The sequence below is a fragment of the Ochlerotatus camptorhynchus genome, unplaced genomic scaffold (assembly GCF_037179485.1).
Source record: "Ochlerotatus camptorhynchus isolate MF236.1 unplaced genomic scaffold, CSIRO-AGI_Acam_v1.1 ptg000562l, whole genome shotgun sequence".
In the NCBI taxonomy this organism is placed as follows: domain Eukaryota; kingdom Metazoa; phylum Arthropoda; class Insecta; order Diptera; family Culicidae; genus Ochlerotatus; species Ochlerotatus camptorhynchus.
This window is the reverse complement of record NW_027041044.1, coordinates 192,316-206,132: the sequence shown is the minus strand read 5'-3', so window position 1 is coordinate 206,132 and position 13,817 is coordinate 192,316. Positions and strand designations below refer to the sequence as shown.

General features: G+C 38.3%; 1 protein-coding gene across 1 annotated transcript in view; it reads left to right on the top strand.

Annotated features, from left to right (window-relative positions):
• Positions 1 to 13,817, top strand: part of LOC135713517 (uncharacterized) — a 122,297-nt gene that overhangs the window by 53,979 nt on the left and 54,501 nt on the right. Inside the window, exon 4 of the mRNA XM_065236645.1 lies at positions 215 to 2,355. Within this exon, the coding sequence (XP_065092717.1) occupies positions 215 to 2,355 (2,141 nt within the window). The remainder of the gene's footprint in view (positions 1 to 214; positions 2,356 to 13,817) is intronic.

Below are 13,817 nucleotides of genomic sequence, written 5' to 3'. Positions count from 1 at the left end.
TGGCTGAGCTAAGCGAAGCGAAATCATTATAAGAAAGTTTGATCTTCATACATTTTCAGCTGAGTTCATTGTTTTTCCTAATGTCCGAAATTTACTGTGCTCACGTCGTAGTATTCAAGAAAATATCACATCTGCGTGTATTTATTTTCCACCAACATACGGACAGCGAACACGAAACGATGAAAATTTAAATTTTCGTTTTCTATCTTTCCAGCTAAGAATAGAAAATCGTCGCCCTCAACATCAACATCATCGTCTTCATCGTCATCCTCTCATCGGCAGCTGCATCAAGCTCAGAAGCAACCCAGTACACAACAAGGAAGCAGAGAAAAATTGCAGCACGGTAACGAGTCAACAACGGCGGTTTTATCGAACAATTGCAACAACAATAACAACAGCACAGATGCAGGTGTTGATAAACACAATCAACATCGCGAATCGTCTCCTGCGTCAGTTTCAGGTGTGTGCTGTTACAGCAACAAATTCGGTAGTGCTTCCAACAAGAATGCTAAAAATAATAATCTAGTTAAAGTGAGTAACAAGTACTCGGACAGCAAGAGGCTGAAGATAGTGAATAACAAAGGTGAACACAAGGATACTGTGCCGTACGATGAAAATCGAACTAGTAGGAATCGGAACGGATTCGGTTATGGTGATTCGCGCAATTTGAACGAAAAGTGGTCGTCGGGTAGTACCGTATATGATGCCGTGAGTAGTGCTCAGGAACATGGCAATTTTTCTTCTACGATCAGTGGGAAAGATCCACTAAGCGGCAGTGAAGTCAGTGTGAAGCAAAACGATGGCGATGATTTAAATTTAAATTTCAGAAACGCACAGCAGTCAAAAGAGCCACGGTTGAAAGATGTGAACATAAATAATTTTAAGAAAAAGAATACGTCGTATGGTGTGTATTTTGGACCGAATTCAAGTGTGGGTCGGACGGGAATTAACAACAAAAATAATATCGGGAAAAATACCACCACAAGGGGCGATGATATTTGTACAGACGAGTTGTCCTCATCTTCGTCGTTGTCGCCTAGGTCACCATCACCTTTGCCTCTACCACCACCAACAGTAGCAGATTCGTGGTTGTTTAACGATCGCGTGAAGCTAACACCACCTTGCTCACCGATACCGTCGTGCTCCGGTTCATTCAACAAGAATTCGTCACCTTTCGAGTTAACCACGCGATCGGAATCATCGCCGATCGGATTTTCACCACCCAGCACGCCTCATCATACGAGGGTGCGAGCTTTCAGTGATTCAAACGGCTGCTATACAAACTACATCGATGAAAACAATCGATTCCGTATAAATAGAGCAGCCGTTCATAAAAACACCTACGACTTCGATGGCAAACAAAATACTGTGAAAAATCGCATCAACCCGCAATCAAAAAACGATATTCTTTCTCACAGGGTTGAGGAGCTTAGAAAAAGTTCACTTCCTGTAATAAATCACGCGAATATTTTTCGAACACAACCATATCCCAAATTTTCCTCCGATATTATTAGTACAAAAGGCAATGGTCGCTCAGATGATCCTTCCTCGTCTGTCGTGATTTGCCAAATTACACCAAAACTACCGCCTCGAGGATCTGCCGTCAATCAGACTAATGCCGATGTCCGATTGCAGTCACTGAGCAGATACTGTGCTCAGAATTTGAATTCAAATGCCAACAACGATAGTTCCAGTGCAACCGAATTGGAGGATTTTACCTTCATCGATTCATCGGATATTTCATCCACTGGAGACGACGTTATAACTGTGATCAATGAGGAAGAATACCGTGAATATCATAAGTTTTTATCGATACCAAAACTCGACGGATATTCTGAAGAATCATGTCAGAGTGGTTGTGATAGTGTCCAGAACACCAGCAACAACTATGGCGGATGTTCGTCGGATGAATTGAGTAGTGTGTGTAGTGGTAGTGATTCAGTTCCAACATCAGTAGTAAACAATTTCAAGGAAGAAGCAAAACGGAATTTCCACACGGTGAAGTACAAAAAGTGTAACGTGACGAATTTCAAATCAAGTGCCAGTGCTAGTGGAAATCAAGCGGGTTGCGGAGATCCATCTCCAGTTGATAGTGAACAGAACGTTGCTACTGTCAGTGGGCACAGCGATAGCAATAACAATCAGCGTTTAAGAAACACCGACGAGCTTAAATATAATTCATCTAATAATAGCCACGAGGAAAACGACAGATCAAGTGGTGGAGCAGAATCGACCTCAAGAGGTCGGAATTCTATGCAATTCGGCTTCAATAATATTTCACCGGATAACTCTTCTAGCAGTTTAAATTGTTTCGGGAGAAATCAGCTGCATGCCAGGACATCGCCTGAGAAGTCGGTGAGTTGTGAATTGCTATATCTTATTTGTAACTATTGAGCATTTGTTTAAACCTACTGTCTCCTGACGTGCCATCCTTTACCGTAAAGTCCCATAATTCTGCGCAGTACTTTATTATGCGCTTTTGGCCAAAATTTTGCAGAATATAGTGACTTTTACTGTATATTTTTTCCATACACAAGTGAACAATACCTATCACATCTTCATCTGATAATGAAGATAATATTCCCGCCTCTTAACCCTTTAACGGTTTGAGCTGGACGATTTATCTTTGAGATAATTAAGTTAAACATTATAACCAGATTTGTAAAAAAAAAAACGAATTGGTTACAGTAACAGATATAAATTCCCTATACAATTTACAATTGCTTCACAGCAATGTAAACATGAAACAGCTTTAGGCTCCCATCTCTTTTTGCAACGTTTTATCCACCTCAAATGTTCGCAAATACTCCCAGCGATCAAGCATAATCTAACAAAGCGTCCTTTTACACTAGCAACGCCGTAATTTAATGCTATGTATTATAATTTTCAGCAATGTCAGGATTTTTAAGAAACCTCTCGATGATCAGCCAATTACAGGCTTCTTCTAAATAATTCAGTCCTTTTTATCTGTAACATGCGCCCGAGCCTCAAACCATTATAGCCTAACATCAAACATTAATAATCCATTATCACCATCGTGCGTGACGAACATCAATTAAAAAAGTCGATGTGATATCTTCTTCTTTCGGCGTTTATTACGTCTCCCTGGGACTTAATGCTGGATCTCAACTTAGAGTTCTTTGAGCACTTCCACAGTTGCTAACTGAGAGCTTTCTTAGCCTGTACCATTTGTTGCATTAGTGACTCTATACCCAGGGAAGTTGAGAAATTTCCAAACCGTAAACTTCCTAGACCTGACCGGGAATCAAATCCAGACGCCTCCAGTGTGGTTTTGCTTAAGAGTTGCGCCTTTAACGACTGAGCTAAGGGAAACCCATCATGTGGCATCTATTCATATAAAATAATCCGTTAGAGATAACTACGGCAAGATACATAATTTGTCAATTCATATAAAATCTTATTAAATAAATGATAAAAAAGCAGTTTTCACATGTTAAAGGCAGTGTTTAAATTCCGAAAGTATTGTTGCCCGCTGATGTGTCTAGGCATCAAATTGAAAAGGTTGATACCTCTGAAAAACATTGAAGTTTGTGAAGCACAAGTGGTATTCTTATTGCATCCGCGTTTCTAGTATTACATTTATCATATCACACAAATATCGAGGCAGCAAACCGTTAACTGCTTTAAAAATGAATGTCATAGTTAGCTCCCGATTACTTTTTCAAAGGGACGTGTCTGCTTTTGTAAATAAAGATTCTTTGTTTGCAAAAGCAGATACGTACCTTGGATGCAATTATTTGCTTCACCGACAAACTGAGGGCTTTGCAGTGCATCACAGTTGAGGAAAACGCTGTAATAGTGATAATTTATGTTTCATATTGGCCACAAATAAAATGCAAGGGCAAAAGTATAGCTGTATTTTACAGCAAACAGTTAAATCATTTTTCAAACGACAAATTGCAAAGATCTTGGCATACTTTCTTGATTACATTTTCAATGTGAGAGTTAAACATAAATTTGCCATCAAAAAACACGCCAAGATATTTAGTTTCCCAAACGCTATCAATAGTCTCACCATCAGTTACAACAGAGACGTTATCATTTACTCGATTTGATAAATTATCATTAATTAAGTACTGCTTATTTTATTTTATTTCAATTGCTTATACTTCAATCATCTGTTTAGAGAACGAAAATTTTAATTCAAGTGTGAAACGGCATCACTGCATGCCATTAATAAAGGGGCCCTAACACATTTCGCTAGGGCATTCCAATGTTATTCCTAACGGGACTGGAAACAGCATAATTACAAACAGTACTTTGAGTTATGTTAGGCAAATAGCTTTAGAACCATTTGTATGCAGTACTTGTAATTCCAAAGCTCTTGATAAGGGCCTAAAAATTGTTTCACTTCAGATAAAAAAACAACATCAATTATATATTTACGCTCCGAGCTATCTTTCCATTTTGCTAACATCAATTTCAGCGTGGTTTCACGAGAATTACCCTTCCGATATACCTATTGTTCTGGTATCAACAGAGAGCTACTATTTGAATACTCCAACAGCTGACCTTTCACAATAGGTTCTAGAATTATCTCTAATGTGTGCAACATATTGATGAGACGAAACTCTTCGACTTTAATCGATCCAGCAACTTTTTGATAAATAGGATTATCAAAGGATTCCTTCCACAATTGGAGCACATGGTCAATTTGCAATGATTTATTAATAAGGTCCTGCAAGATGTGACCAAAGACCAATTGAAGCAATCTTGAATAACTCTAACATTAAAATTATCTACTCCAGCCGTTTTTTTTTTCTAATGAAAAGCGAATATTTCTAAGCCTTATGTGTTTGGATGAAAACCTTCAAGTCTTAGATTAGTTTTAACCGATTTAACGTTCGGTAAAACTTTGACCTTCATTTTAAACCGTATTTTGCTCAAACATAATTTCAAAACACATTAAACCCTGTTCAAGTGAGTCAATCTTGTAATTGAAGGGTTGATTTCGTTTTAAAGTAGCTTAAAACAATTGAATTTTTTACCGAAAGATTCAATTGTTAAGATTTCGATTAAAATAACCGAAGTCGGCGATAATTTCTAAGTGAACTCAGCAAAAACTTTTGAATTTAAAAAAATGGTGATGTAAACATTCTTTCACGTAAACTTGTATTTCATATCACGCAAAAGAGTTATTGTAAGCAATGTCAAAAAAGCGCTTTTATATACAATATTTGCAACATTCCATGAAATGTCTCAAAACTTTACACGACTTTTAATGTAAACTTATATGATATGTGACGCTCCATTAAGGTGCATAATATTGAACAGAAGCTTACACTATTTCTTCAAACTGTGTATGCTGTAATAAAGAATTCCAAATTTTCCATATCTTTAGGAAAATTTACTTTAGGCAAAGCATGTTTGAAATTATCTGAGTAATATAAAAAAAAATGATTGGAAAATTTATGTGCAACAGATATTAAATTGAAATATTGTTCGGTCGCGCTGTGACGTCACGAAGTGTTTTACTTCTAGTAGAATTTATAATTTACTATATTCATATCTATTGATTGGTGATGATGATGATGATGGATATGACTGGACGATTTAAAAAAAATTATTACGATTATTTTAACCAGGTGAGCAAACAAAATCGATCTGGTCACAGTTACAGATATTTTTTTTTCCTTGATTTGTTTTATGTCGATGCTACTGACGCCAGCACCCACATCTGGACCCTACCTATCTACCCATCAACTCATGAACCGGGGACCAACAACCCCCGCCTCAGAACACCCCGGTGGTGCCGACTGGGATTGAACCAAGGCCAGCTGGGGTGAGAGGTAATCACGCTTACCACTACACCACCGGCGCCGCTGCAGTTACAGATATAATTTCCTCTATTGTTTAAAGTTGCTTCACAGCGATATAAATGTGGAAAAGCTTAGGCACCTATTCATAAGTATTACAAGTAATCAAGAGTTAATGAACAATTTACAAAGCATCATATACACACGCAAACCAAAAATCTATTACAATGAATGTTAGTTCCGTTTCCTATCATCCTCTGTTCATGAACATCGCAACGAATGTTAGAAATTGACCATGCAGGCGATGTAATGGTTTTTTGTCTTTTTTATTTCGTTTTCTATCTACGCTTTCGACTATACCATCAGTAAGCTTGTAAACCGACGCACATTGTAGAACATTGTAGAACGACGCACACACTTGCCTCGAATCTCACCAGCAGAAAAAGCGTACGAAGTCGAGTGTGAGCGGAAATGAGCTCTTCATGTTTGTTTTTAGGCTATACATATTCAGAAACATGTAGAGAGCAATGGAGAAAGCATAGGTCTGATAATCGCAACGTTCATGGTTCGAGTCCAGTCGACAATCTGTTTCCTATTTTTTTTTCGACATAACTAATTATCTCACTAATACACTCTACATTTTTCGGTCTCCAATTTTCTTGCATTGGACCGCAGCTAGGTATATCGCATCTTCGGTTCATGCGGTCTCAACTAACATCCTCTGATGATGAATCCCACATAATTGTAAGCGAATCTTACATCCCCTCGGTTGGGTGTATTAAATCAAATATTAAAAAATTAATCATCACCATCGTGGTGAACAAAATAGTTTTTGCAGAGCTACAATAATTATAAAAAAGTAATTACACTGTAAGCAGCGTAAACACATTATTGTGTAAAATTTCACATGTGTAAACTCAGCAAACGTCAATAGAAGAGTATTTTTTACACATTTTTCAATAACGGTTTTTAGCGGCGCCGGTGGTCTAGTGGTAAGCATGATTACCTCTCACCCCAGCAGGCCTGGGTTCAATCCCAGTCGACGCCGCCGGGATGTTCTGAGACATAACATCTCTAATCGCGCCAAGGATCACGCCTTCGTTCGGAAGGGAAGTGAAGCCATTGGTGCCAGGTTCATGGGTTGATAGGTCGATATGTAGGGTCCAGGTGTGGGAGCTGCCTCCCTGGCATTGGTGGTAGCATTGGTGCTCAGCACGGAAAACAAATCAAGGGAAAAAAAAAACAAAAATCAGTATGGAGCAAGCAAGCGAGACAACGGAAATTGATTATGATTATTTTTCTAAACCTTAGCTATGAAAATAGTATAAATCACCTACCCTCTAGCATGTCCAGTTTGGACCGTAGTTCCTCCAATTTCCTGCTTTTATTCACTGAAAATTTTACGCTTAGCAGGATGCAGCAAAGTTTGAAGTTTTTTTACTCATTGATGAGTATAAAAATACGCATTTTTTGACTGGTACTACATTCTTAAAATGTGTATTTTTTCACACATTTTAAGATCTCCGAATTTACACATTTTTTTGTCAGCTGCATATAAATATAAAAAAAATGTGTATTTTTTTTACTCATTTATGTGTTAACGCTGGTTACCGTGTATGGAAGTTATCCATACAAAATAATCCGTTTGAGATAACTTCGTCAAGATACATAATTTGTCAATTCATAAAAAAAAATCACTGAATAACTGTTCACAAGACGGTTTTCACGTGTGAAATGCAATGTCAATTCTGCTAATGTTGTACGTTTAAAGCGTCCAGGCATCGAATTGCAAACATTAATTCTTTAAAAATACAAAATAAAAACGAATCTACTTTCTATTGGTGCACTCAAGTCTTAATATGCAGTTTATTGTATTTTTTTTTATAATGAAAAGCCGAAAATCTGCCTGTTGTGACACATGGGTCATTATGTCTTTGCGTGTGGGACCAAATTCCGTACATCTAAGAAACGCATCAAAATCCGTATAAAGAGTGCAACGAGCAACAAATAGTCATAAAAAAATAAGCTTAGGAATTAATCATCTATTTTATGTTATTTTGGCAGCTTACTCTCACATGAAGCCCTGATATTGTTGAGTTCACTCTTTGCTTTGCCAGTTTTGCAAAGAAATGCACTATAACATCAATTAACATGGGGGACAGAAATTCATACACCTCATACGAAAATTAGGCGTTTTGTATGAGTTAAAGGCGTTTTGTATGAGTGAGTGTGTTTTCGATGCTCTTCATTTTTTTAATTTGTCTCTTTCCAAAATCAACCAAAATTAAAAAAAAAAAAGTAATGTGAAATAGGCATGAACTGCTAATGTTGGTCCAGCACACAACACCTTACCCTACTTCTTTTTCCCAGATGGCTACGTTGGTCATGAAGAGAGAGAGCGAATATAGAGGGCATAAACAAGATTTGCAGGTTTGGAAGAATAACCGATACCGCGTAATGCTTTCGTTATCGGTAAGCTTTAGGGAGTGTTAAACATTGCTAGAACTATTCCCTGCCGCAGACAGTAGTGGAAAACAGCTCAAAATGCACCCCGGCCCGATGCGATTTTTCATAGCATTCCTGTTTATAATTCACAAATTTGACAACCCACAGTCATAGTTTATCACTTTAGCATTTCGACACACAAAATCTCAGAATTAAGAGTGTAATAGCTATGAAAAACCAAATTGGGCATTTTGCCCTGTATGCATTTGTCACTACTTGGGCAAGTCAAGCGCACCCACTTCTTTTATCCAGTGAAGGTGGGGAAGCCCCACCGACGAACAGACATGCCACTGGACCATTTTCATTTGTCCGCAATTCGTTTTGTCAAGTGAGCGATCAGATCTGTCAAACGAGATGAGACGCAAACCAGGTCAATATAAATTTTAAGTGTGTTCGTGTCCTCATCGGATGAGTAGATAGCGGTAGTGTTTAATATTTTAAATATGGCGTCTTGGGAAAGAATTTGAATGTAGCTTCTATGAGCTGTCACGTCGGTTTGTCGGTGGTAGCCCCTTCGTTTAACCACTAGAGTGGTTCAAAATAACGATTTTGCTCCACCAAGAATAATCGAAATCAAATCAAGTCCTGGTAATTCTCCCAAAGTTTGAGTTTATTTGCACTGGCTCTGTGGAGTTCTTATCGTTCTAGCTTTTCGCTGTAATGATCTGCGGAAAAATCTGCTATCTATACTAATGTGAAATTGTCTCCCCTAATAGCACGCTTGTCATTAATCAATCGTAGAAACTTATTTACGACTTATTTCAGTCATAAACAAGTTGCTGTAACTTATTGTTATGAAAGTGTGCTACTCGGGTCAGTTACAACTTTGCTGATTGAACGGGTCCAGGCACCTCCCGAGTATCTAGACAAAAAACTTTAGTTTCACGTACCCACCATAGATGTCTCCACCGTATGTAAACAATGGGGTCAGCCATCGTTGGTGGCACAACTTTTTTCACATCAGAAAATGTGTTTTAGTTTCACTTCATGTAGACATCGAAAGCAAGCCAAGAATAAATTTTGAGTGAGATGTATTACTGATCTTGCATTGTTTTCCTTATATCTTAGAATTTAATCGAATTGATGGAATCAATTGATTTGGGTATCATATTTTGAAGTAATTTATTTTGTCACACGATATGTTTTATTCCTAACCGATCCAATTTAGTATCATGGCTCATATTCCCCGGAACATGTTCCTGCCACATTTCCAGCACCAGCTGAATCTGTTCAATAATGTTCTATGGGCGAGGGTATGGGATCATGAAAATTTTTATGAGGTGGTTGTTGCGTGTAATTCGCATTATTTATTACCAAGAAATACACTGATAGGCAAAATAAAGGGACCATCATTTTTTTTGAATTTCTCTCATTTATTTGGTTCAAATTAAATTAAGAACACTGTAGTTCTTTTTTGTTATCTTGTTTTTTTTTTATATCACTTTAAAGTTTCACTTATGAAAAACTAAAAAAAAAAATACCTAAAGAAAAGAAAAAAATGTATTGAAAAAAAAAACAGTGACAAAACAGTGCCCACTTCATTTTGGCTCCAGAAATGTTAAATTAAAGTAAAAGAAAAGCATTTTAATAATTAATGTGTACCCCTTTGGCCTTCAGGACCTGCTGCAGGCATATCGGCATTCTCTCCACCAGGTTCTTTAGGTGATGTGGATCTGGCTCTTCCAAGGCACGCTCCAGGGCTTCAAATTAGTTATTTTTATTGGTAACACCAGTTTTGTCAACCCGCCCACAAATTCCCGATGGGGTTGAGGTCCAGGCTTTTTGGAGGTTATTCCAGCGTTTTGATCCATCAATGTTGGAAGATAGACTTAGTCTTCTTGGCAGTATGCTTCGAGTTGTTTTCATGCTCCGCCCCACGAAATATAAGAAATGCAGCAGCTGTATCGTTCTCATGAAACGCGCAAGTTATACGAAAAACACAACGCATCCCGCAAAGGCTTTGTGCCGCTAGCTGAAATGTGCTGCGTGAAGATATCGGGTGTGTTATAGGACTGTTTGAAACTCGCAAAAGACTTCGACAAGGCGATGGCCTTTCCTGCCTCCTGTTCAACATTGCGCTAGAAGGTGATATGAAACATGCGGGACACGATCTTTAATAAATTCAGCCAGTTCATCTACTTCGCTGACGACGTGGACATTGTCGGACCATCTTTTGCGGGGTATGTGAGAACGGTGTATGGAAGAGAAGGATGAATCATGAGCTGGCGCAAATCTATGACAAACCCAGTATCCAGAAAGTCACGAAAGCTGGACGGGTACGATGGAAGAGACACGTTGTATGAATGCCGGACATCAATCCCGCAAAAATGGTGTTTGCCTCGAATCCGGCTGGTACAAAACGCAGAGGAGAACAGCGAGCAAGGTGGTTAGACCAAGTGCAGCAAGATCTAGGAAGTGTGGGACAGTCAAGAATTTGGAGACAAGCATCCACGAACCGAGATAACTAGTTGGCGTAACATTGTGACGCATGTGGAATCCTGAGGGACGTGGGACCAGGAAAAGTTATTAAGTATGCTTCACCGTGTCTTGGATGTGGCGCACCTGAAGCTCCTCACCCGATTTGCGCCACACACCAACCCGCTGCTTTCGATTAAACAGCTTTGCAAACTTAAGCCGTTTGGGCACTAACGCATCGGAATAAACTTATTACTGATTTCTGCACAGTGAAACCATTGATATTATTGATCTTTTGTGATCGATATAACGGAAATGGGTGATTACGACGAAGTAGCGCTCTACCCTATGATTTGTTTAAAGATTTCCTGCGTTTTATGAACGCACATCCATTATTTTGCATAAGAAAACGGGGTGTTTCTGTGGTGAAAAAAAGGATTTCCCTGCACAGATTACAGACTCCTGTATCAAGCACTGAAATTATCAGACGGTACCTCTATTTATACTTTTAGATTAGCTATGAAAGTGCATCCTCCTTGGAAAATTATGCCATAGAACGGTTTATAAAATCCCAGATTTTTTGCTGATGGTGGCGAGGCATAGCAAGCCGTGCAATCGATGCAATTATGCAATCGATCATTTGCTAAGTAGGAGGGACTTAAAATGCTTATCTCTTAGCAGTAACGGCAAGTTTTTTTCAGTGCTAGGTACTGAAATTCGGCAGTGAGCGTTCAAAAAAGCCTACTTGTAATGGTCGATTCTCTTCATCGATTTTCTCTTTACATTGCTACAGCTAAGCGAAACAATTCAAGCTGAATATTGCATTAGGTCCTAAGTAACATTGAAAAGATTCTCTTCGTTGACTGTCTCCTTAAATCCACTCGGCCCAGGTATTTTCAGCACACATATCGATAGAAGAAGTTTTTATCTAGCATCTAATACGACAAATACAAGAAACGGTTATGTGCTCTAGTTATTAACGGAAGAGAAAGGCGACGAAGAGAATCGATCACTGCTACTTAGGACCTAATGCAATGTTCAGCTTGAATTGTATAGAGATGAACTAGCCTAAGGCTAAAAATCTCTTTAATAAAGAATTAAAAAAAAAAAGCTTGAATTGTATCTGAAATTTGTTCATTGTAGTGCTGTTACAGGTTGTATTGGTTATCAAAAGCAAAAACAAACGCACCGAGAAATATTAAGCGAGTTATTAACAAAAGAGAAAATCGATCACGGTTACGTCCTTATGTATGCTCACTGTCGAATTTGTAATCTGTGATATACATGGAAGTCACTTTTTTCCCACCACAGAAACGCCCCGTGTTCTTATGACAAATTATACATGTGCGTCTACAAAACGCGAACGAAATCTTTAAGAAACAGCACTATTTATTTAATTTTTTTTTTTGCTCAATCGGTAGATGAAAGATGTACCGAGAACTTATTCGAGGGATTTATGCCTAATCGAGATCATACCGATAAAAAAAACTACGAAATGTTGCATAACATTGGTGCAAAATTGTGCATTCCGTTTTTGTGTGTTTTGCGTTTTGAAGTTGAATCGCTGGGGAAACCGTATTTCTGATCAAATTCAATACCACATAAAAATTTCAAGATCACAAATATCAGCTCTCACGAAACTTATATCAAAGGAACTTCACATTTGCTGCAGTGCAGTACACAAGGAGTTTCAATTTCATGAGTAAAGTTACAACCGTCCTAGATTTATGCCCTAGAAATCTTGAAGTGAAAGTTGGTCATTGTTGGACGCTTCAATGAGTCACCTGAAGAAAGTCTTAGGTGGCGGCCAGGTTAGATGCGACACGCGACGCGACACGATAATAAATAATATAGTTGAAGATGCTAATTTCAAATAACTGCTGCAATTTCCAAAACTACGACTGGATGCCTTCCTTCAAATATCAACTGGAGTACGGTAAAAATAGGTAGAACTGTTTCAAACACATCGTTGGTATTTGAGCGGTCGGCGAACATCTCTTATTGCCAGTGGTGGCGGAGGGGGGGGGGGACAACCCTTACCATCCCTCTCCAAAGGGGGAGTTTGGTAAAGAGTGATGATAAAACCGATTTGTACCTTCCTAAAAGTTGTCCTAGCTCGCTTGTCTACTCCTCTATATGGAATTTTCACACTACCGTTCTCTAGACGGGAACATCAATTCTATACTTTCATCTCTTTCTTCATTCTTTATTTGAAATTAGCATCTTCAACTATTTAAATCGTTGACTTCACGCAGATGTAATACTAAACATATAATAAAAGTAATAAATAATAATATTCCTTTGAATTGGTCGCGTCGCATCGCGAATCGCGTCTACCCTGGCCGCCACCTTACTCATATCTGATTGTAATTTAGGAACCAAATGTAAAAGAATATGTTATCGCATTTTTATGAGGTCCTGAATTTCAAGTTTTCACTAAGTAGGACATCCAAAATATGTACATAGGACCGAAATCGTAGGTTACTTTTTTTATTAGAAAAATGCACGAGAATTTCACTACACAGCTTAACGTAGTCTACGTCCTCCCTCGCCCCCCTTTCCCACTGCGTAGACAATTGTCCATGCACATTTTTTAAATTTGTAAGGGTCGTGGATAATTGCCAAAGACCCCCCCCCCCTCTTCCCCCTAAGATGTCGTAGTTAATGAACAGCCCTCTATAGGTCCTAGGATGTAAATCGAGGATAATACCGATTGGAATAGAGCTTATCTCCATAAATAGTGCTTGTTTTGCAACATTTGCTGCTTCACTTGTTGGTGCGTGCGCTCAACTTTTTTCTATTTAATTTTCCAAACATACACTAAGAGAGAACGGGGTAAGACGGACACCCTAATTCCATTAAAAACAGTTCCTAAATCAATGTAAGCATAAGCAACATTTTGGATGATAGTTCCGTAGTTTGAAACAGTATGATTCTTCACTCAAACTTTAAAAAATGTTATGTCACGAATGACCCAAGAGTGTTAAAGTGACTATAATAAAATAAAGGAAAGATTATGTTTTTTTGAAAATATGCACATTCTGCATGAGCGCACATTTTTCATTTGCACAAGCTCATTGCACGTCTCTTTATTTTTGACGTGCAAACACACAGATGCAT